The sequence below is a fragment of the Bacillus rossius genome, chromosome 3, assembly GCF_032445375.1.
Source record: "Bacillus rossius redtenbacheri isolate Brsri chromosome 3, Brsri_v3, whole genome shotgun sequence".
NCBI classification, from domain to species: Eukaryota; Metazoa; Arthropoda; class Insecta; order Phasmatodea; family Bacillidae; genus Bacillus; species Bacillus rossius.
Window position 1 is genome coordinate 112,623,587 of NC_086332.1, and position 25,979 is coordinate 112,649,565.

Here is a 25,979-nt window from a genome sequence, read left to right on the forward strand (position 1 = left end):
GGATGCAAAGGACGCACCATGGATGAGCGGGACCTGGAAAATGTTTTCATTGGGCACAAACCACCAGCATGGCAGTCAGGATCATCAAACAGCAGATTTATATAGACATGTAAGGAAGATACATGGGAATTCGGGAACACGGGGATGCAAACAAGATGAGCAGCATTTGAAATTTAGCGATGATGGGCACTGAACAGCATTGCTGCCATGAACAGCACATAAAGCTAGACAATAAAGACAAATGGGGACATGATGAATGCTGGGATACACCCTGGATGAGATCTATCTGGAAGCTAGTTGTTCTGGGCATGGAGCGACCAGCATGGCAACTAGGAACAGCACATAAAGGTAGACAAGGAATAAAGAGATGCGGGATGCAGAAATGCAATGATATGAGTTTGCACCTATGTTGAGCAGTGTCTGTAATGGTGGCACTGGGCATGGATATCCTCCAGTATGGCAGCCCGGAACAGCACATAAAGCTAGACAAGAAGGAATGGACACAGGGAAGCAGGTGCAATGGAACATGGGTAGGCAACTAGGATATGTGGTGTCTCGAAGAAGTTGGAACTAGGGATAGAGCCCACCAATGTGGCAGCCACGAACAGAACATATATCTAAACAAAGAAGGAATGTGTGGATACACTCAGGATGAACGGCATCTGAAAGATATTGGTGCTGGGCACAGAGCCCACGAGCATGGCAGCATAGAAAATCACATAAGGCAAGACAAGAAAGGAAGATATGGGGGAACGTGGGGATGCAGGTAGACACCCAGGGTGGGCTGCATCTGGATGATTCTGGTGATGATCTTGGAGCCCACCATTATTGCTGCAAAATACAGTCCATAAAGCTAGACAAGGAAGTAAATAATGCAAGGGATGTGCGAATGTGGGGACATACCTAGGATGAGAGGCATTTGGAAGACTGTGGTGCTGGATAAGGTGTCCACCAAAGTGTCAGCCCAGATTTGAACATAAAGCAAGACAAGAATGGAAGAGAAGAGGCGATGCAGTGACCCGGACACTCACGAATTATACAAGATTAGTGGTGTCTGGAAGAAGTTGGCACTGAGCCTACCACCATGGCAGCCAGGAACAGTAAATAAAGCTATGCAAGAAAAAATAATGGACAGGGAATACAGGGAAACACCTATAATTAGTGGCATCCGAAAGATGGTGGCACTGGGCACAAAACCCACCAGCATGTAAGCCAGGAACTGGACATAAACCTAAACAACAAAAGAAGGGATGCGGGGTCGTGGGGATGCAGCCATGATGAGTGGCATCTAGAAGGCTGTGGTTCTGGGCATGGAACTCACCAACGTGGCATCTAGGAACAGCACATAAATCTTCTCAAGGAAAGGATGGAAGTAAAGATGCCAGGACTTAGGGTGCACCCATAATGAGGGACTTCTGGAAAACTGTGGTGCTGGGCATGAAATCAACTAGTGCTGTAGCTAGGAACAATACATAAAGCTAAACCAGGAATGAAAGGATCCAGGGACGTGGTGATTTAAGGAAATGGTGACGTGGGGACGCATCTAGGATTTTCAGCATCTAGATGATTATGACACAAGACATGAAACCCCCAGCATGGCAGCCAGGAACATCGTATAAAGCTAAAGGAAGGAATGGATGGATGCAGGATGCGGGGATGTACACAGGATGAGCAGCATCTGGAAGATGGCACTGGGCATGGAGCCCACCATAATGGCAGCCAAGAACAGCACATAAAGCTACTCAAGGAAGGAAGGAACACAGGGTGGCAGATATGTAGGGACGCAGAGACACAGAGACATGGGACATGGTAAAGCGGAGATGCGAGGATGCGGTTACTCTCCCAGGAATAGCGGCATTCCTAAGATGGTGGCTTTGGGCACACAGCCCACAAGTGTGACATACAAAAAGAGCATATAAAGTTAGACAAGAAAGGAACGTAGGAATGCGGGATGCATCCAGGATAAATAGTGTCTGAAAGATGGTGGCGCTGGGCATGGACTCCAGCAGTGTGGCAGCTAATAAGATAAAATATAGCTGGACAAGTAAGAAAGAGGGTGGTTAGCGGGGACCGGGGATGTACCCATGATGAGTGGCATTTGGAAGTTCATTGTGCTAGAGTGACAGCCAGGAACATCACATAAAGCTAGACAAGGAAGGAAAGAACTCGGGAATGTGGTGACATTCTGAAGCGGGGATGCATATAGAATGTGTGGCCTCTGGATGACTGTTTTGCTGGGCATGGAGCCCACCAGTTTGGCAGCCAGGAACATTATATAAATCTACACAAGGAAGCAAGGGGCATGGGGATACACCCAGAATGAGCAGCATCCATAACACAGTGTCGGTGGGCACGGATTCCACCAGCACGGCAAGAATATCACTAAAAGCTTGACAAGGAAGTAAGCAATGCGGGGACAAAGGGCTGTACCAAGGATAAGCGGCGTCTGGAAGAAGATAGCACTGGGAATGGAGCCATCCAATGTGGCACCCAGGAAAATTACATAAAGATAGGAAAGGATGGAAGGGACGCTGGGATGTGAGGATGCGTGGAGGCATGTATGTGGGGATGTGTGGAAGCGGGGACACGGTTATGCGGGTACACGGCTATGCGGGTACACATTGACTTGTGGACGTTAGGACACATGGACTTGCGGACGCGGGGACGCGGGAACCAGAGGATACCTGGATGTGGTGATGCGGGGATGCGGGGATGCGGGGATGCGAAGATGCACCTAGGATGATTGGGGTCTGGATGACTGTGGCGCTGGGAATGGAGCCCACCAGGTGGGCAGCCAAGAACATCAACTAAAACTAGACAAGGAAGGAAGGGACAGAGAAGAGATGACACATGGACGCGAAGACGCAGTGATGTGGGGACACTGTGACCGGGGACGCACCCAGGATGAGCGGTGTCTGGAAAACGGTGGAGCTGGGCACAGAGCCCACCAGCGTGGCCGCCAGGAAGAGCGCGTGGTTGCCCGAGCTGAGCCCGCTCGCCAGTCGCGTGGTAATGAGCAGTGCTAGGCAGCCGAACAGTATCGGCCGACGCCCGAACCTGCGCACATGCCAGCATCGTCTCTACACATCTCCCTTCCACCACTTCAATCACACAACATACACAGTAACATACATACAATACTTTACAGAGAGATTATTATACAAGGAATACTTTATTCCTCATTATGATTTATAACACAGGCCAACAAGGAATTACGAACTGATTTTAAGCTATTTTTGGGGTGTTGAATCTAACTATGAAATTACTTTTTTATTCTATCAGCCCTACTTTTTGAGATAAGAGAATCTTGAAATGTGTTCTTCTACACAATGTAAACAAATATGGTTCAATACCAATTGCTCACTCAACGACTATGAAAGAAACATATAGCACCATAGCTTTGGTCTTGGAGAAGATAAGGTATCGTGAACATCAATGTGTGATTTGTGTGGACTTAAAAATTATAAACTTTCTCCTCGGACAGCTAAGTGGATTCGCCAAATATGCTTGTTTCTTGTGCCTCTGGGATAGCAAAGACAAAACACACCATTGGGTTAGACAAAAGTGGCCTAAGAGAGAAGACATGGTCGTTGGATAAAAAAACATTATTAACGAACCCTTAGAGAGAAAATCATCTTTCCTTCACTGCATATCAAGCTGGGCCTTATGAAACATTTTGTAAAGGCTCTTAATAAGGACGGATTATGCTTTGTATTGATTGGGGGAGAAATGCCTCACTTGAGTAAGGAAAACATTTAAGCAGGAATATTTAACAGCCCAGAAATAAGAAAATTCATTAAAAATAAAAACCAAGCCTTTGTAAATTCCATGAAAGAGGCTGAGTGAAAATCCCGGACTTCATTTGTTGTAGTTGTCGGAAATTTTCTGGGCTAACGAAAAGCAGAAAACCATGTTGAAATGGTAAACGATATGCATAATAATTTCAAATCCCTTGGGTTCAACATGAGCATTAAGGTGCACTATTTACACAGCCACCTGGGCTGTTTTCCTGAAAATGTAGGAGACCCCAGTGAGGAGCAAGGTGAAAAATTTAATCAAGATATTAAAATTATGGAGGACCGCTATCAAGGAATATGTTCAAAAAGGGACTGTTCCAAGATATATTCAAGAAGTTCACGATAAGAAGCTTCCGAAGTGTTGTGACTAGTTGGTTCCATCGATGACTTGGTACTATATTTGTATATATAATACTATTAGGATATACTAATAATATTTGTATTATATAAAAATATATTTATAATATATTGATATTTGTATAATATATTAATATTTGTGTAATTTAATAATAAACATTTCATGTTTAATTTTTAGATTTGATTCTGGATTTAACCTTATGTAAAATGTACATTTCACTAAAACGTTATAGCTTAGAAATTTGATTTCCTAAGCAAAAACTAATGCCATATTTGAATTCAGGGCACCAAATTCTTATGAGATAAGCTCCAAATACCCCAGCATCAAAACTATTGTTGGCCTGTGTAACATATCTAGCCTGGCATTGCCTCATACACAGAAGCGGGAGGAATTGTGTTTTCAAGTAATCTATATTTAAAGCCAATTTATACGTGTATTACTGAAAGTATATCTATCATATAAACTTAAAGTGCATATTTTATTAATTTAATAACATAAATTTATATTTATGACAATTTTAAACATCATAAAAAATATAAGATTAATTTTCTCAAGCTAAGTTATTACTTCATTTGCTATGTTTTAAACATTGGAGTTCTAAAATGCTACTATTCCCAGGTTTTTTTTATGATGCATTAAAAATTCAATCTAAAGATATTTCGTTAAAAACTGACGATGGGTATGCTGCATGCATGTGCGCCTCAGTGGACGACTGATCACTTCTGCGCATGACTCTGACACCCACTTGCCCCTGGCCAAGGGTTGCTATCACAATTTAGAAATAAACAACTTAGAAACACATAACTTTGAAAATCACAAAATATAATTGTTAAATGATGCATGTTCAAAGTTGCGTATTTCATCCTTGTGTGTTTCTAAGTTACATGTTTTTTTTTTGGCAGTTTTAGTATGATAATTTTAAGCAGTGGCGTAGCCAGGATTTGTGTATGGGGGGTGTTAAGAAGTATGGGGCCCCCCCCCCCCCCGTATTAAAGCGGGGGGTCCGGGGGTCCTCCCCCGGGAAAATTTGGATTTTAAGGTGTAAAATAGTGCTATTTTAGCAGTTTTCGGTACTTAAATTTAAATATTGTAATGGTAAAAATTTTATTAATTCTAATATGAAATTTGTTTGAGTGATGAATAAGAAATTATTTAAAGATTTGGTGCTAGGGGGGGGGGTGTTGATCCCCTAAACCCCCCCCCCCCCTGGCTACGCCCCTGATTCTAAGTTATGTGTTTTATGATGTTTGTAATTTATGTAGCTCGGCGTTATGTGTTTCTAAGTTATGTTTGGGTCCCACTGGCTGGCAGGACTGGCACACGGCCGGCGGATGTGACACAGCAAGGCTCGACATTATACACCTACCGTTTCAATGCCCATTGATGAAAAAACGCGAAAAATTTCTTATCAAAGAAGGAAAATTACCTCCCTTTTATCGCAAATATGTGTCGTGTCCACCAATTATAAATGTATATCAAGCAGTATTTGTTCTCGAAAAGTGTTAAGATCTGTCAAAAACCTGACAACAAAGCAATGCAGTATTAAATATACGATAAAACAATCAATTATCAGTCGTTGTTTCGTCTCTCGTCAGTTACTTTACGGAATTCAAAAGATGACTTGTGACGTCATTCGGATTAGCACATCACCAACCTGAAGAATTTAAGGATATGATTGTCAAAAGGTACGTACGGCAGACCTAAGGTAATAAGTAAAACCAGCTGACCCATGCATATATTTTGCAGTTAATTTCATTTATTTATTTACATTGCTTTATAAATAACAATTTACAACTATTTATAATGCTTTGGTTGGTTTAATTTGACTGATTTGCTTTATAGATTAAAAAAAGCATATATAATGCAAACAATCCAATAGCTGTCTTTTTTGTTATAGAGATTATTAATAGATGGCCATTTTTAAATAAACCATTAATTTTAAAACTTTTTTTGTCTATTTGTCGTCAATAGCAAGGAACATAAGCTTTAAAATTATGTTTGAATCATTAATTTTGATGAATAATTAAGGGAGATATGGCGTTGCCACAAAAACACACCTTTGAGAAATAATGTATATGATGTTTGTAGGTTATGTTTGTGATACAAAATATCAACAGTAATTTCAAAAGTACTTACTTATAAGAAACGTCTGGCGTGCCAGAAGTTTCAGTTAAGTAGTTTTTGGGTGGAATTTTTTGGTTAAGTTGATGAATCCTCTAAGATTTCTTTAACATAAGTTCTGTTTATTATGACGGAAATTCAATTTAAAAAAGTAATAAGTAAACGTTGATGTTTCAAGTGGATATCCGATTCGATATCTATCGAAAAATCGACGCATCCATGAAAGAACCTCTTCTTAGATGACTTGAAATTTAAAATTTAAGAGAAGCTGTACATTTTTAGACCGTTGGTTTATTTTTCGTCATTAGCCGGCACGATAAGCTTTAAAATGAGGGGTAAATCATGGAATTTGATAAAGGAATAAGGAAGATCTCGCGGAAAAACAGAAAAAACAGGCTAGATAAATAATATATAAGATAGCACCTATGAAGTAGGCCCACGTTCGTTGGTTTAGCAAACGGAACAGATTTGTTCTGAACGTTTCTCATATAAAATAAAATTATTACAAGTCCAAATTTACTTATTGTGTGACTAACTGGTACCCCAAGGTGAACAAACAACAAGAAGTAGTGAAGGAATAAGTATAAAACTGAAATGACTTTAAATGAAAAAAAAAAGTAATTTGACGCAGAAAATATTTGAATGCGCTAGTAATGAAACCGACTGATGCACTGCATGGAAACTGAGACACACAAAGCGCTATGATGTTTTATAACCTGGACAACGCACACACTAGGGCAGCAAAGATACATATTTCTGACAGTTCTGTTGGCAAATAAGTCGTCAATGCCAGAATTAGAAAATTTCAACTGCGCAGCTAGAGCGCGGTGCTCTGTATTCTTAGCACATGGTTGCACGCTTTGGTGGGATACCTACGTCACTGACCGTCTTCGAACATCCTTCGCATCCGTGTATCCTCGTATTTATTATTTTTTGGTGTAAAAGGTAGCGTTACCAGTCCCCCTGGTAACTTTATAAGAGCCTTAATTTTTCTTAAGTTTGTAACGCTTAATAGCAATTAATTTTAATATTGTATAACATAACATTTATAATTTTAGATTTAAATTAAATATGATATTAACTTGGTTATTATTTTTAATTATATTTTGTTTTATACTCTCGCACTTCTGCCAACACGAGGGATGTTTGTTCCCGCAGAGCCGCTACGAGCCGCGAGAGCGCTGCGCTGACGTCACGGAAACAGCTGAGCCGCGCCGGGAGATCGAGGCAGGGGATCCGACGTGCCTGGACCAGTTCCGCTGCGGCCTTAAGGGGAGGCAAGCACTAAAAGAATTTCTGCTACCAACTATGAAGTAAGACCTTCGATTTTATAGCTCATTGTACGTCTCCCCAAAGCGATAACCAGAATCGTGTCGTGAATGGACACTCAGAATCTTCTTGCGGATTTACGTGCGATAAAATTTATTTTTTTTACGATCTTTAAATAATCCATGCAATGTGGAATTTCGATTTAATACAATTCTTTGGACATATGCCATTGCAAGTCAACAGTCTGTTTGTGCCTGATGGGAATCGAAACGCCGCAACTGTTTCGTCATAAGAAGCCTGCTGTGTTCGTCGTTGTGTTGCCCATAACACTAGTTTCATTGTGTCCATCTGTTCGCTGTGTTTCCAGGGTTTATTATTTTGCATTCTTGAATTCTTTCCATGGCAAACATCGCAAAACTACAAAGGCGTTATGTCCAAAGAAGTGTATTAAATCTTAATTAATTGAATGGTAGCTCATTATAATGATTTGGCATAAGGTTGTGAGCATTAAATTTTCCAGGCAGTTTAAGCAGCTGCAATAACTTTCTTGGAGCACGAATTCAAGTGTGGCCACAATTTTCCTTGTTTTCGCACGAGTAACATATGACCTCGTAAAATAAACCGTATTTCATATTTCACACCTGAAATTGGATTTTGCTGTGGCTGATAGTGTTCCCTGTGAACTGCAGTTTTCTGAAATTATACAGTTTAATGGGGATGACCTGGTCATATTGTGCGGACTGCGAATACTGTTTTACAAGGTTTATCGTTGGTCGTTGTGGTGGCGGAATTACTTCGCACTCTGTTTCAAATAGGATAATGTGAACAAATAGGATAATGAAATATTGATGAAATTACGAAATTTGAAGGAAACGACATGCGGTGCCATATAATTAGTACGATTTTATACCTTTAGACCTGCTTGTAAAGTAGTTCTACTGCGGTTGTAACAGGTGCTACGTACAAAGAATACATTCCAGTGAGAACAACGTAAAGCGTCTTTCATTCCAGCAGTGACTCATGTACATGGATGTTTATAGACTCATGCTATGGGCCTGGTTTTGCATCCTCGGTTACAATCTCAGACCACCTAAATGGTTGCATCGGCACAGTTTTGTCTTGTGAGCATGTCACCAACATTGAATTACGATTTTATACAATGACTGTCTAAATCAGCTGATGTATGAACTATATATATATGTATATATATGCGTTTTTTTTACAAATGGTACTTCAATGATTGTTTAAAATTATTAATTGTAAATCCAAAGTTATTATGACGCAGTTCATATTTAAATCTACCAGACACGACTAATAAAACGATTTGAGTGGGAACTAGAACTTGCAAAACCCAATGGCATTTCATAACCTCAAAACGTGCTAACTGCGTTCACCACGACACAAGTTTCTGAAGGTTCTATGGTCAAATAAGCTGTCCAAAATTGGGCCAAACCTTTTTCTTCACGCCTTATGTGCGCAATGCCTCTAAATTTATTAGTATATGCACACACATATTTTGATATTAATTTCATATTAAGGTCACTCGTTAAATATTAATGTCACTTGTGAGCCAAGGCTGGGTTTGTGTCACCTACATAGTGCGAAAGGCAATGGAGATCCACTGCAGTATCACCTCGCCTAGTCCACCCCAGTCACGCTGTGGTAATATCCCTGTGACGATGGCTCCGGAGATGACCACTTTATCATAAGAAATGCAATTTTTAAACATTAATATTGAGCATAAATGTGAGAAATTGTAAAGAAAGAAAATGCAAAAAAGAAATAAACCTTTTCACTTGATAATTTTAATAATGTTATAAATATTTCGTTCGGCATTATTGATGTGTAACATCTTAGCTCTCGGTATACGGCATTTGGTAGAAGTAATTTCGTGAATGGAAAGGAAATCGCATGCAACGAAAATGTAAAACCATGGTGCTGCCATCTGTGGCGGATGGTGAAAACCATTGTTCACAAAAACCCAAGGAAACTTTATAGTATTAACTGTTTAATGAATTTAAACAATATGGGCAATATTTTGATAGTATTCCTTGTCAAAAATCGGGTCTAAAGATAGAGTGTAGTATTTTTTAAAGGTTTTTGTTCCCTTTTATCTGAGCAGTTTTATTATATAGTTTTATCTTTAGTTTAAATCGAATAATTCATTAATCGACGTAGCTGCTCCGGAAACGAATTTTAGTGGCGGGTGCGAAAACTAAGTGTGATTCGCGTCAATAAATTAAGCAGAAAACCCTATTATCGTGTATTTGTAAGGTTTTACATTATTTTTAAGAATTCTACATTAAATTTCGTGTCTGAGTTTTATATTATAACTGCTCGTTACCGAGGTTAGATTTTACATACCTCTGGCGAGAACTGAACGACTCGCTTACATTTTTTCACAGTGTTACAAAATACATACATGGCTATCTTTTATACAACATTAACCGTGTTTGTGTGACCATTCAGGTGTGCTTGCTAACGATCCCAGCTCGTCTTGTCCTCCTGATCCTAGAATCTGCACGACACCTGGACAGAGAGCCCTCACCTGTCGCCCAGCTGCCCCATGACGAAGTTGCCGGCGATTTCCCCCAGGCGGTCAAATGTGTAGAGGTTGGCGACCACCAGCTCCTGGTCGCACACCCAGTCGTGTTGCGAGGGCGCCGTCTGCGCGTACCACGTGCGGTCGTACTCCCAGCCGTGCTGGCACGCTGCGGCACAACACAGGGTGCGACCAGCCTCGACCACACTCTCGTGAATTACAGATCATCCCAATCCTGTTTATTCATGGAAGGTTCGTCTCTAGGTTTATACATGGGGTTTAAAGTCTCTTTGACAGCGAGGTCGTTAACGATGATGAGGCGTGTAATTATAATGGAGCACTAACGAAATGAATGGGTGACGCAGACGGGAGCAGTCTGAGAAAAAACACCGGCTCACTACAACGTCCGCCACATTTATCGCTTGCAAAAAATAATTTGGGGCCGGCTTTACCGGGACACGGCCGAAAATTGTTAACGTTAATACGTCGTGTACCTATAAGGGAAGTACACACAGACAGTAGTTCCCATCAACTGCTTATGTAAGGGATTTTGTATGGAACTCATAACACTGTCAGTACTAGGCTGGGTGCATTCCGCCATCTTAACTTTCCTCCTCTCCTTGCAGACTGGTCCATGTGGCCCCCGTGAGCGCCACCTTTTCTGGAGTCGTCAGAATCTGTTCTTTCTTCTGTGACGAATGTGACGTCGTCACATTTGGTGTTGCGTGTCGGTTGCTAGGTCACTCATGTGCGCTTGTGCGTGGGCTGTGGTCGCGTGCACCATCTCGCAGCGCGTCTGTGTAGCTTCTCGCGGAGTGTTTGAGTGGGTTGGCACATGGAGCGCCTATCAGAGTGAGGAGTGCCTCTGGGGCGCAGGTTGGCAGCGCTGGGAGTAGTGGTGTGGGCAGCGGTTGCCGTTGTCACCGTGAGCATGCGCTGGGTCGGCGCGGTGAGCGCTGGTGCTGGTGGTAGTAAGAGAAACTTGGGGGCGGTCAAAAAAGTAGGTCGTGCGGGAACACGACAAAATTAAGGTTGCTAATGTAGTTGAAATTAATAAGTGAGCGCAAGCTTCCTACGATGAAGAATTCGCGCTTAACGACTGAATATGAAGAGTTTGCTGCTCGTGTTTTGGCGTGGACACAGTGTTTCCCAGCCGGGAGAAGTGTTGCCCGATTGCAATCACAATGCTGGCTGTTTTTGGCATTGTACGAAATTAGTTGTCAGCAAAGCAGTCTTTTCTTAGGTGTATGTGAAAGCACGCCATTTGTGGCAAGCTGGTCACGCGATGTGAGCATGAAGTGTTGGATTAATGGAATCCAAGCGCACGAGGGGAGTGGCTCTAAGCTATGTTTTTCCGACATAGCTAGCCCGAGAGAAGACGTTGTATGGGCTATGCTTGTCCATTGGCTTGCTTTATCTGCTGTAAGTAAATCCCCCCTTCTGTTGTGTTGGTGGGTGTTGTGACACTGACAAGGTACTGTACCCAGAATTAATATTGTTTGATATCTGTGCTAGTGAGTAAAGTTTCAGCTTCATAAGTAAAATATAGTTTTATACTGCGAGAGTTCTAAGGCAGAGAAGTCAAATTTTGCTGCAGATCACCAGGAGGCTGGCATCAAGTGATTATTTTTTGTGGTTTGGACAGCAACAAGTATTTTTCCCTGAAAACCAGTGGTTGATAATGAGTATGTAAATTAAATGAGTAATATTTTTTTTCCATGGCTTGGTTAAGTGCTGCCAAACAGTTTCTTTGATGAAACGCCTGCGCAAGTTAGATAGTTTCTGACAGACAGTAAAAGCTTTGAATATATGAGTTATAACATTTTTATAACAAATATTTGTGGAGATTTTGCGGACTTGAAGACAGAGTGAAAGTCATCAATGAGAATACACTTGGATGGTAACATACTTTTTTAATGCATGTGTTTTTAAGAGATATGTATTTAATACTTACATTTATAGAGATGTGCTGGTGTGATTAATTTTTTTTAAAATATTGACATTCCTGTGTTGACCCAGGTTGATTGAGGGATTTAGGTGGGGGTAACAGCCCCTTTAAGAGGCAGGGGAAAGAAAGGAGGAGGAGAAGGAATTTGCCTGCGGTCTCCGAAGAATCGTTAGTACGAGAGGGGGTGGAGTGGAAGAAGAGATGAGAGAGAGAGAGAGAGAGAGAGAGAGAGAGAGAGAGAGAGAGAGATGAATATGGTAATGATTTCAATAACACTTCTCAGAATTTATTTCTCTATCAAACTCTAGGGCGAGAATCTCTGTCAGGATTACTTGTTTTCCTAATCTAATATTAAAACTAAGAGTGTTTAGGAGGGGTCTAGGTAAGGAAGATTCTAAGTGCGTCTCAGGCCGAAGTCTATACGCTAAAATCATGCAGGGTTTAAGCCATGCAGGAGGGGTAGTATGCATCATGTGCTAGGAGGGGGATTGGCCAGCCATGGAAGCTATTGGCACCATGACTAACTCCCCTCACTTCTTAACTCTAGACTAAAACTAGATTAGTTGGGCCCAGGTAAAACCTGCATAGACTCAGGAAAAACCCTGGGTTCTTTCATGCAGGGTGAAAAAATCATGCATTAAGCATGCAGGTTTTCAAGGGAAAGAAAGGGGTGGTTTAGGAAGAAGAGTTGGACAGAGTGGAGAATAGTCTACTGTGAGGAATATTTTTTCTTTATTGATTAGACTATGATATAAATATGATATTATTTTCCCAAATTACTGTTTGCATATTTTATTTCTATCTCTATTATTTTATTGAAATAAACTATGTTTAACTTCTTGGCATAAAAGTATATCTGTGATTTAACAATTCTGTTGACAAGCTAAGTAAAGTAATTATATTTTTTAAATTATTTTAATTTTAGTGGATGTGTTTTATTACTAAAAAAAGGTCTAAGATTCCTCACAAAAGATTCAAGTAGGTTTTTAAATGCATTTATTTTCAATATAGAGCCCAAAATTATAATTTGTAATACAAATTAAGCAGAATGTCTTTTGTTAACTTTTTTTTAATGATTGGTGCCTGAGCAAAAGCTGATAGTTTATTTTACCCTGTGAGACCGTTTGTAATGTTTAGCGAATGATAGACAATAGTCAATGCCAGTTCTGTTTTGATAGTGCTCCATAAAATTACAACTTTTCGATTTGAAAATAATTTTTAGTTGTGAAATATTGAATATTTTTGAAAAAAAATTACTATATTTTGATAATGAATAGTTAAAAACGCGAAGACAAAAAGGTTTTGTGTGGTTATTTATTAAACGACACATTAATATCGTCCAGTTTATTCATTTATGAATTCTACATATAAAATGTAGAAGAACGTTTGCAATAGTTGTCAAAGGACTATTTCCATTCGAAATTTCTCTACAAAAGACAATCTTTTTTTAAGAATTCTGTGAAATAGACGAGTTTTGTGATTACAATGTGTTAGGGAGGAACTTCAGTAGAACCAACGGAACTGGAACTCAAGTGAGTTTTCGAGACCTCACTAGTCAATTGTCGTCTTCGGATGCTGAATTAGTTCAACGGCGGTCAACGGAACTGGCAGTCATTGTGGCCATATAACCACGTACAAGCTACGACAGGAATTTGCACCAATTCTTGAGAATAGAGCAAAGACTTGGAAACAACGCCTGATTGGCCGGGTGCTGTCATGACTTACAAACTAATAACTTAGAAACAAATAGGACAGCATTTTCCAGGTACCATCAGTTCTTAATTAAGTGAATTTTGTTTCAAGAATTTTAAGTTATTTATTTTTCTAATTCGTGGCATTCGCGAGGTCGTCTTTAAAATAACCAGCATTCTTACTGCTTCCAAAAATTCTTTGTACACACTTCATATGGAATAAAACAATACTCGTGCCCCCACGATACAAAATAATAAGATACTAGAACATTCTTTTAAATATTACATTATATTAGACACATTATAAATATTTACATAATGATCCGTTGATTACAGACATTAGTAGGCACATAAACAATAAATGAGAACATGCATTGACCTTGCATATGACACTCACATTCGATCATACTGAACAACATACTGACGTCACAGCCAGACGCGATTACGCGAGGATGAATATTTGGCTATTTTGAATGCAGCCTAGCTCAGGATTGTCCCATCTCGGCTTACTGGTCCAGTGAGATGTCAGAGAGCTCGATACAGTCTCAGTTGTGTAACATGTCTCAAAGTTGACAGTTCTTAAGAGCAGTAACACTGGTACATTCCTCAACTGTCACTTGAAGAACAGCACATTATTATGTATGCTTACTAACATTGTCAATCACACGAAGTTTAGGGCAGAACAGCATTTGCATAAGGATACTATACCACTGGTGCTACTGCTGAGAAATGTCAAACTTGAGGCGTGTGACGTGTCACAGACTATACCCGTGCATGTGAAAAAGGGAGAGAGCCAAAGATTATCATAGAACAAGGAGGGATATATGTACAGAAGTGCAACACTTACAGGGGAAACTGAAACCATGTGATTATCTGTTGGATGGGCCCATAACTACTAGCAAAAAAAAAAGAGAAACTCGGGTGGAAGGTTAAAATATTAAATGTTAGCTTAATGATGTTAATTTATCTACTTGACTTTAATTGCTTAGTAGAATATATTTAAATAGTAAAAAGAACACTTAATACTGTCTTGTAAAAAAGTTTATTCTATATAAATTAGTAGGAGATGCAGTATTTATGGTATGCCACACCACAAAATGTGTGAATACCAAAATAAAGTGACTTAATTTTCACTGGTTTGTTTTTCTGCCAATAGCTAATGCATTACTCTTCTCACAATGTAGCTATATTAGTAATATATTATACAAGCTACCATCTAGCGGATGGGTATGAAACTTCTTCAAAAGCAAAGCTTCGGTTTCGGCAATTGGAGTTTCTCCCCTATGGAGGTGCTCACTCACGCACGACCTGCAGACCACTGCCGTTGTGTGTCCCGGCGAGCAGCCAGGCGGCTCGCTCCTCGTGGCTGGTGTTGTACATGGAGCACTGGCTGTACGGGGGCGGGCCCTCCTCCCTGCAACACAGGGTGCGGCCTGCCTTCAGCATCGCCCGCCGACTCATCGACTGCGTGTTAAGCACTTACTGCTCTAAACATCCATTTAGCCGCGTAGTGTAATATATAGTCATTCTCAGAAGTATTCGTCCACGAGTTAGGTTGAGACTATAGTTAATATAAATATTATATCATCACCTCTACTCTATGTTTCATGCAAGTCATCACTGCCTTTGACTGTAAACATAAACACGAAATATGTTTTGTTATCGTGTAATAGAACTGAATAAGACATGTATTCGTGAAAATTGTGGAAACAGCAACGGAAAATATTCGTCTTCTTCGTTGACTGTGTTGAATCATGTGTGGAATGGGGGCAGAAACATATCGAGTGCACTGTTTCAGTGTTAACTTGAGTGTCTGCGAGTAAGCAACCACCTGCAGGGAAGAATGAGCGAGAGAAGAGAATGCACTCTCGTTGAAAGGAAACGCGTTAGACAACTACATATGGACAGGAAGCCACTAGGAAATATGGGGGAAACTATCGAAATACCACGAATAACAATAGCCATTTATATGTAACAAGTTATTCTGTGTTTAATAAACCTTGAAGCGGATGACCAAGGAAGTTGACGCGACGAAAAAAGAGAAGCATTGTGCGGTCGTTGCACAAAATTCCTCATGTTTCTGGTCCTGCGCTTCGATCTGCTGCAGAAACTGCTCAGAGAAGAACATCAGCATTGACGTAAGGCTGATGTTATACACAGCTGAACTGGTGGGACGCATAAGCAGGAAGAAGAAAAAAAAACTAAAAAAGAGCTTGCTTTTGTAGAAATGTTAGCAAGCCACTGGAGTTTTGTAGGCGGGTGTTCTTTATTGATGACGACCAATTGTGTTTAGTTGATTCTTTGGACAAACGATGCATGCGAAGAAATAAGTACAAAGAGCTCCAGTGTAAGAACCTGCAGCCTCTTCAAGTTTGGCGGCGGAAGCTTAGCAGTATAGAAATATATATCTGCAGCTGGGAAAGGTTACTACCACCTACGATCTGTGGCTATGAATAAGATGCCATATCTGAATATACAAAAACAGAATCTGTGGTCTAGCATACAGTAGTTAGGCCCTGATAGTTAGTGACTATTACTTTCAGAAGTTAATGATCCGAACCATAATGCTGGGTCATCAAGGAATGGCTGTTGTACAAAACACCAACACCGTCCCCAGACTTAAACCTCATTAAGCACTTAGGGCTAGAATAAAACAGATACTGAGTAAAAAGCGGTTTATAAGTAAAGAAAACTTTAAAGAATGTTTAGCCAAGGTGTTCAGCAAAATAAACCAAAAAATTCACACAAAAAGTTGTAGAATCAATGCTAAGAATACTAAAAGCACTGATCACTTCAAAAGGAACTGTCACCAAGTACTGTAGCCGTGAGTAACTGTGAACTGCTTTTGTTATTGTGCTAGACGAATACTTCAGCATCGTCTATTTCTGCATGGAGTTTCTATTTTCGTGTTTGTTTTTAGAGCTATTTAATTGCTAAGACATTTTTAAAAATATTAACATAATCTACATATTCAACTAAATCAGATAATAAGACATCGCCCTATAGCTTGTTAGGTCCGGCGCCTGGTTCTGATGCGTGGTATGCTACCTTGGAACCTACATCTTGGATCATGTCACGGCAACCATCTTAGATGACATTGACCTTTGACCTTGACCTTAAAAATTACCAAAATTACTCAACATTTTCCGAAATTGGCCAAAAATTCGCCAAAATTCGCTAAATTGTTCCAGTTTATATAAAAAAAATATTTCAACAGAAAATTTAAACAAAAATTGAACATTCAACATTTTTGAGAGGAAAAAATTTAATTACTTTTTAATAGCATTAAAACACTACCCAGGCTAGGGGATAATGATCCCAAATCAGTCTTAATTTAGTTGAGTGAGGCCTCACGAGTAGCTAGTTTACGTCTTGTTAGTAACGCTGATTTTTGAAGTCACTTATGTTTAGGGAGGCATTGTGTCGTAAACTGTCTTTCGAATAATTTAAGAGTAATGTTCTACACTTTTTCTGTCCACACACAATTCTATAAAGCTGTAAGCGTGAGTTAGTCTATCGATTTCAACGACATAATGAGCCTGTCTTCGAGTTTATTAACTCTACTAGCTGCAATACCTGGCGTTGCCCGGGCTGAACACAGAATGTAGTTAGTAATTGTCTTCTTAATTTGAATGTCAAGTGTGAAAATTAATTTATATCACTTTCAGATCCCAACAGACGTTGTTCTGCCAGTTTATAGTTATTTACCTGGTCTGTATGTAATTTAGACTTTATAAAGTAATATAGAAAAAAGCTGAAAAATAAGAGATTACTAATATTGAAAAGATTCCATTATCTAGCTAATGCTCGGCCTGCATTGCAATGCCTCATTCAGTTTTGTTTTGTAATATGTTTGAAGTAGTTCCACATAAACAAATCATCCATCCATATCTCTCTATATATATTTATCTCTATCTACATTTATATATTACATCTATGTATCTCACTATCTCCATTTATCTCTTTATATCTACATATATACTTCCCACTATCTCTATATCTTCTATATATAAGTCTCTATATAGCTCTATACATCTATAGGTATATCTCTTTATCTAACCCATTTCATTCTCTATACCTCGCTCTATCTCAATTTATCTCTCCATCTCTATCTCACTCTATATATATATATCACTCTATCTCTGTCTCTCTTTTATATTTAAATAAATTGTGTCATGCGTGCGCACTTATACAACAAAAACAGACGAAGTGCCGCTATATAAAATGAAAAAAACACACTTTTTGACACGATTCGTGCTCCAACTATTGAAAAATAGTTATACCGTCTCAGTAACCTTCATGGGCATACGCATAACAAATCACCAAAATTTCAACGCAATCGGATGAATGGTATAGGAACGCATACGGTACAAACAAACGAAAATTAAAGACACGACAAACGCATCAAACGATGGTGCGTTTAAAATTCAAGGCAACTCCATCTATTGACGAAGTTAAGAACAAAACTGTTCTTAGCGCCTTTATTTTGCTAGCCGCTGCGAGCTCCACTAAGCGGACTGGTCTCACCAAGGAGAAAAAATATTAATTTGCCAGACCTTACTATGTGTATGATCGTGTGTCAGACATAGAGAAATGACACTCACTCACTATTTGTATGTCTATGACATATGATTTTTTCTGTTATAAAATTAAATTATCACTTTTTCACTCCCTTAGGGCTGGAATTTCATATTAATATGTGGTCTGTGTGTTAATCCAGGTTATAAGCTAGCTGTAGGCCAAATTTCATTCAAATCCATTCCGTATTTTTTACGTGAAAGAGAAACAAACATCCATCCATCCATACTTACAAACTTCGCGTTTATAATATTAGTAGGCGAGGTGCTCGACCTTCAGCTATCCAAGACTCAACTTCGAATAATCTTGAGTTACTTCTCGCGCTTAGTAATTCAATACAGCGCCATGCTTTCTCCGCCTAGTAATTGATTGTAATTACGGAAATGGAGCGGGGAAATAGAAAACAAGTTGGTTACTGTATGTAATTATTTGAAGGCATTCCCAGCGGAGCCTCTCACGTCCATGATTGAAACAGGGAGTAGTGCACCTGAGCTTCTTACGGCTACCATATTGACGAGTGGCTGTGGACGTATAAAGGTAACTGAGCTGCCTAGTGTAACACTAAGGGTCATTGTAAACGAGCCCATTGGCGTTGTGTCACCTTCTCCAAGGACGCACGCAACCCATGAATGGGAACGCGCGTCTCATACCGCACAGTACAGGTGTGCCAAGTGTTGTAAGTTCGGCCACTCGGTCTCGTCACACCCTGATTCCATCGGAAACGTGAATTCACGTAAATGTTTCCGCTGAAAACACGCGGGACACAAGCGCTACCAGTGTCCGGGAAACTATAGAGTTTCGCCCGGATTGGTGGTCTGCGCGACCGTAAATTTAGGACAAATTCCACTCACCGGTTATTTAAATTATGTACATTCACATTTATCTCATCGTCAGCTTCCCGCTTTAGTTGCTACGGAAGCCACGCATTCCCTAACCAGTGGCGAATTTTTAAACGAGCTTTTTCAGCTCATCCCTCAGGTTGCATGCCTTTCACAGCGAGATAAGCTGATGAGTATTTGTGTAGCTTATAATGCAGTATTGAGTACGGACACTTCCGTTTTACTTCATATGGAAATTGACCGTTTCTCTTGGAATCGGAGATTCCTGGTGGTTCCACTACTTTCTCATTAAATAAATTTTTTTTTTTTACTTTCTGGGCAAGACGCGTGTGATATTACCACTCGTGAGCTGTGCTTTGGTTTTGAACTCACTGTAAAAATTAAATTCACATCTGATATTGATTTGTGCTGTATGTCCACGTTTAAAACCAAGAAGACTTCCAATGAGGCTGAAGACATTAAGAATTTAATCGCTTCTTTCCCCGATGCTTTGACTAAACGCATAGACAAGTGTGACGTTTTACATCACAAATTTTATTTAAAGGATTATATTCATATTTTCTCAAAATTTCAGAGGGTCAGCCCTCCTAAGTTGAAAATATTATGAACGATATTATCGATAGGTTCCTAAACGATAACGTAATTTCACAATTTGTCTCCAATTACAGTACTCAAACTTTTGTTGTGCCCACGAAATTTATCATGAGTTTAGGCTCGTACATAATTATATTCTGCTTAATCAGAAGATAATTGACGATAGTCTTTCTCTGCTCACTGTGGAAAGTGCCTTAAAGCATTAAGGTAAATCGAATATCTTCTCAGTAATTGATTTCAATGATAGTTTTCACCAATGTCTCTTAGATTCCTCTCGCAGTAAGTTTACAGTCTTTGTCACAACTTGGGGGCAATTTGAATTTATTCGAGTACACAGGGGCGTTAGTTTTGGAAGCCAGGCCTTAAGCCGTGTTTTGGATCACATATTAAGTTACATTAAATACAAAATATAATTTAATTATTTGGATGATATCATTGTGTAGTACAGAGTTAGTTTTGACGAAAATTCGCCATTTGTTTGAGGTATTCACGAGGCTAAGACTGTTAACAGGGAAGCTGTCGTTAGCGAATAGATCATTTAAATTTCTTGGTGATGTCATCACTGAAGGCAGGATACTCACGTATCCGGAAAAATAGCTCCAATTGTAAGTTTTCCCCGCCCAAATAACTTAAATAAAGGTTGTCCAAGGATTTTTAGGCTTTCTTGTGTATTATGCAAGACTAGGAGGTTGCAAAGAGCCTAAGGCACCCGTTAAAAAATGATAAATGTAGCAAACACTTTAATTTAATAAATAAATGGTGTTACACTCATGTAAATGCATTAAAAATGTCACTCTATTACTATGATTCAATTTTATAAATTATAAAGAACTTTAGCGAGTAGACTAATATTTTTACTTAATGATACATTTGTCTCCAGAATATAAATATCTCTTTAGCGTTACAGAGTCAGTGACTAAGTGATGAGCATATATATAAGATTAATACAAACAGGTGTATAAAATTAATAATTTTTTAGCAAACTAATTAAGATGAATTTTAATTAATAAAAAAACCACATCGATATTCTAAATGTTAATTCTATTGTACGGTGTATGATAAGTCAGCAAGTGACGGCTAAACTACTTAAATCTAACTCTGCTCCTCCTCGTGGGTACGTCACTGTCCATCCTCGTGGGTACGCCACTTCCCTACCTCGTGGGTACACCACTGCCCTTCTTCATGGGAACACCACTGCCCTTCTTCATGGGTACGCCACTGACCTTTTTTCGTGGGTACGCCACTGTCTTTCCTCGTGGGTACGCTACTGCCCTTTCTCGTGGGTACGACACTGCCCTTCTTCGTGGGCATGACACTGCCCTTCTTCGTGGGTACGCCACTGTCCTTCCTCGTGGGTACGCTACTGCACTTTCTCGTGGGTACGACACTGCCCTTCTTCGTGGGCATGACACTGCCCTTCTTCGTGGGTACGCCACTGTCCTTCCTCGTGGGTAAGACACTGCCCTTTCTCGTGGGTACGCCAATGTCCTTCCTCGTGGGTGCGCCACTGTCCTTCCTCGTGGGTACGCCACTGTCCTTCATCGTGGGTATGCTACTGCCCTTTCTCGTGGGTACGCCACTGTCCTTCTTCGTGGGCATGACACTGCCCTTCTTCGTGGGTACGCCACTGTCCTTCCTCGTGGGTACGACACTGCCCTTTCTCGTGGGTACGCCAATGTCCTTCCTCGTGGGTGCGCCACTGTCCTTCCTCGTGGGTACGCCACTGTCCTTCCTCGTGGGTACGACACTGCCCTTTCTCGTGGGTACGCCACTGTCCTTCCTCGTGGGTATGCTACTGCCCTTTCTCGTGGGTACGCCACTGTCCTTCCTCGTGGGTATGCTACTGCCCTTTCTCGTGGGTACGCCACTGTCCTTCTTCGTGGGCATGACACTGCCCTTCTTCGTGGGTACGCCACTGTCCTTCCTCGTGGGTACGACACTGCCCTTTCTCGTGGGTACGCCACTGTCCTTCTTCGTGGGCATGACACTGCCCTTCTTCGTGGGTACGCCACTGTCCTTCCTCGTAGGTACGACACTGCCCTTTCTCGTGGGTACGCCAATGTCCTTCTTCGTGGGTACGACACTGCCCTTCTTCGTGGGTACGCCACTATCCTTCCTCGTGGGTACGACACTGCCCTTTCTCGTGGGTACGCCACTGTCCTTCCTCGTGGGTATGCTACTGCCCTTTCTCGTGGGTACGCCACTGTCCTTCTTCGTGGGCATGACACTGCCCTTCTTCGTGGGTACGCCACTGTCCTTCCTCGTGGGTACGACACTGCCCTTTCTCGTGGGTACGCCAATGTCCTTCTTCGTGGGCATGACACTGCCCTTCTTCGTGGGTACGCCACTGTCCTTCCTCGTGGGTACGACACTGCCCTTTCTCGTGGGTACGCCAATGTCCTTCTTCGTGGGTACGACACTGCCCTTCTTCGTGGGTACGCCACTGTCCTTCCTCGTGGGTACGACACTGCCCTTTCTCGTGGGTACGCCACTGTCCTTCCTCGTGGGTATGCTACTGCCCTTTCTCGTGGGTACGCCACTGTCCTTCTTCGTGGGCATGACACTGCCCTTCTTCGTGGGTACGCCACTGTCCTTCCTCGTGGGTACGACACTGCCCTTTCTCGTGGGTACGCCACTGTCCTTCTTCGTGGGCATGACACTGCCCTTCTTCGTGGGTACGCCACTGTCCTTCCTCGTGGGTACGACACTGCCCTTTCTCGTGGGTACGCCAATGTCCTTCTTCGTGGGCATGACACTGCCCTTCTTCGTGGGTACGCCACTGTCCTTCCTCGTGGGTACGACACTGTCCTTCCTCGTGGGTACGCTACTGCACTTTCTCGTGGGTACGACACTGCCCTTCTTCGTGGGCATGACACTGCCCTTCTTCGTGGGTACGCCACTGTCCTTCCTCGTGGGTACGACACTGCCCTTTCTCGTGGGTACGCCAATGTCCTTCCTCTTGGGTGCGCCACTGTCCTTCCTCGTGGGTACGCCACTGTCCTTCCTCGTGGGTACGCTAATGTCCTTCCTCGTGGGTGCGCCACTGTCCTTCCTCGTGGGTACGCTAATGCCCTTCCTCGTGGGTACGACACTGCCCTTTCTCGTGGGTACGCCACTGTCCTTCCTCGTGGGTACGACACTACCCTTCTTCGTGGGTACGCCACTGTCCTTCCTCGTGGGTACGACACTGCCCTTTCTCGTGGGTACGACACTGCCCTTTCTCGTGGGTACGCCAATGTCCTTCCTCGTGGGTGCGCCACTGTCCTTCCTCGTGGGTACGACACTGCCCTTTTTTCGTGGGTACGCCAATGTCCTTCCTCGTGGGTGCGCCACTGTCCTTCCTCGTGGGTACGCTAATGTCCTTCCTCGTGGGTGCGCCACTGTCCTTCCTCGTGGGTACGCTAATGCCCTTCCTCGTGGGTACGACACTGCCCTTTCTCGTGGGTACGCCAATGTCCTTCCTCGTGGGTGCACCACTGTCCTTCCTCGTGGGTACGACACTGCCCTTTCTCGTGGGTACGCCAATGTCCTTCCTCGTGGTTACGCTAATGCCCTTCCTCGTGGGTACGACACTGCCCTTTCTCGTGGGTACGCCACTGTCCTTCCTCGTGGGTACGCTAATGCCCTTCCTCGTGGGTACGCCACTGTCCTTCCTCGTGGGTATGCTACTGCCCTTTCTCGTGGGTACGACACTGCCCTTTCTCGTGGGTACGCCACTGTCCTTCCTCGTGGGTACGCTAATGCCCTTCCTCGTGGGTACGACACTGCCCTTTCTCGTGGGTACGCCACTGTCCTTCCTCGTGGGTACGCTAATGCCCTTCCTCGTGGGTACGCCACTGTCCTTCCTCGTGGGTATGCTACTGCCCTTTCTCGTGGGTACGCCACTGTCCTTCCTCGTGGGTACGCTAATGCCCTTCCTCGTGGGTACGACACTGCCCTTTCTCGTAGGTACGCCACTGTCCTTCCTCGTGGGTATGCTACTGCCCTTTCTCGTGGGTACGACACTGCCCTTTCTCGTGGGTACGACACTGCCCTTTCTCGTGGGTACGCCAATGTCCTTCCTCGTGGTTACGCTAATGCCCTTCCTCGTGGGTACGACACTGCCCTTTCTCGTGGGTACGCCACTGTCCTTCCTCGTGGGTACGACACTGCCCTTTCTCGTGGGTACGCCACTGTCCTTCCTCGTGGGTATGCTACTGCCCTTTCTCGTGGGTACGCCACTGTCCTTCTTCGTGGGCATGACACTGCCCTTCTTCGTGGGTACGCCACTGTCCTTCCTCGTGGGTACGACACTGCCCTTTCTCGTGGGTACGCCAATGTCCTTCTTCGTGGGCATGACACTGCCCTTCTTCGTGGGTACGCCACTGTCCTTCCTCGTGGGTACGACACTGCCCTTTCTCGTGGGTACGCCAATGTCCTTCTTCGTGGGTACGACACTGCCCTTCTTCGTGGGTACGCCACTGTCCTTCCTCGTGGGTACGACACTGCCCTTTCTCGTGGGTACGCCACTGTCCTTCCTCGTGGGTATGCTACTGCCCTTTCTCGTGGGTACGCCACTGTCCTTCTTCGTGGGCATGACACTGCCCTTCTTCGTGGGTACGCCACTGTCCTTCCTCGTGGGTACGACACTGCCCTTTCTCGTGGGTACGCCACTGTCCTTCTTCGTGGGCATGACACTGCCCTTCTTCGTGGGTACGCCACTGTCCTTCCTCGTGGGTACGACACTGCCCTTTCTCGTGGGTACGCCAATGTCCTTCTTCGTGGGCATGACACTGCCCTTCTTCGTGGGTACGCCACTGTCCTTCCTCGTGGGTACGACACTGTCCTTCCTCGTGGGTACGCTACTGCACTTTCTCGTGGGTACGACACTGCCCTTCTTCGTGGGCATGACACTGCCCTTCTTCGTGGGTACGCCACTGTCCTTCCTCGTGGGTACGACACTGCCCTTTCTCGTGGGTACGCCAATGTCCTTCCTCTTGGGTGCGCCACTGTCCTTCCTCGTGGGTACGCCACTGTCCTTCCTCGTGGGTACGCTAATGTCCTTCCTCGTGGGTGCGCCACTGTCCTTCCTCGTGGGTACGCTAATGCCCTTCCTCGTGGGTACGACACTGCCCTTTCTCGTGGGTACGCCACTGTCCTTCCTCGTGGGTACGACACTACCCTTCTTCGTGGGTACGCCACTGTCCTTCCTCGTGGGTACGACACTGCCCTTTCTCGTGGGTACGACACTGCCCTTTCTCGTGGGTACGCCAATGTCCTTCCTCGTGGGTGCGCCACTGTCCTTCCTCGTGGGTACGACACTGCCCTTTTTTCGTGGGTACGCCAATGTCCTTCCTCGTGGGTGCGCCACTGTCCTTCCTCGTGGGTACGCTAATGTCCTTCCTCGTGGGTGCGCCACTGTCCTTCCTCGTGGGTACGCTAATGCCCTTCCTCGTGGGTACGACACTGCCCTTTCTCGTGGGTACGCCAATGTCCTTCCTCGTGGGTGCACCACTGTCCTTCCTCGTGGGTACGACACTGCCCTTTCTCGTGGGTACGCCAATGTCCTTCCTCGTGGTTACGCTAATGCCCTTCCTCGTGGGTACGACACTGCCCTTTCTCGTGGGTACGCCACTGTCCTTCCTCGTGGGTACGCTAATGCCCTTCCTCGTGGGTACGCCACTGTCCTTCCTCGTGGGTATGCTACTGCCCTTTCTCGTGGGTACGACACTGCCCTTTCTCGTGGGTACGACACTGCCCTTTCTCGTGGGTACGCCACTGTCCTTCCTCGTGGGTACGCTAATGCCCTTCCTCGTGGGTACGACACTGCCCTTTCTCGTGGGTACGCCACTGTCCTTCCTCGTGGGTACGCTAATGCCCTTCCTCGTGGGTACGCCACTGTCCTTCCTCGTGGGTATGCTACTGCCCTTTCTTGTGGGTACGCCACTGTCCTTCCTCGTGGGTACGCTAATGCCCTTCCTCGTGGGTACGACACTGCCCTTTCTCGTAGGTACGCCACTGTCCTTCCTCGTGGGTATGCTACTGCCCTTTCTCGTGGGTACGACACTGCCCTTTCTCGTGGGTACGACACTGCCCTTTCTCGTGGGTACGCCAATGTCCTTCCTCGTGGTTACGCTAATGCCCTTCCTCGTGGGTACGACACTGCCCTTTCTCGTGGGTACGCCACTGTCCTTCCTCGTGGGTACGCCACTGTCCTTCCTCGTGGGTACGACACTACCCTTCTACGTGGGTACGCCACTGTC

The 25,979-nt window shown here is 43.3% G+C and overlaps 1 protein-coding gene across 1 annotated transcript in view; it reads right to left on the bottom strand.

Annotated features, from left to right (window-relative positions):
• The window catches only part of LOC134531149 (organic cation/carnitine transporter 2-like), a 120,935-nt gene that overhangs the window by 67,664 nt on the left and 27,292 nt on the right, over positions 1 to 25,979 (bottom strand). Inside the window, exons 2-4 of the mRNA XM_063366768.1 lie at positions 15,028 to 15,140; positions 10,094 to 10,256; positions 2,900 to 3,057 (exon numbers count right to left, since the gene is read on the bottom strand). Of these exons, the coding sequence (XP_063222838.1) occupies positions 2,900 to 3,057; positions 10,094 to 10,256; positions 15,028 to 15,140 (434 nt within the window). The remainder of the gene's footprint in view (positions 1 to 2,899; positions 3,058 to 10,093; positions 10,257 to 15,027; positions 15,141 to 25,979) is intronic.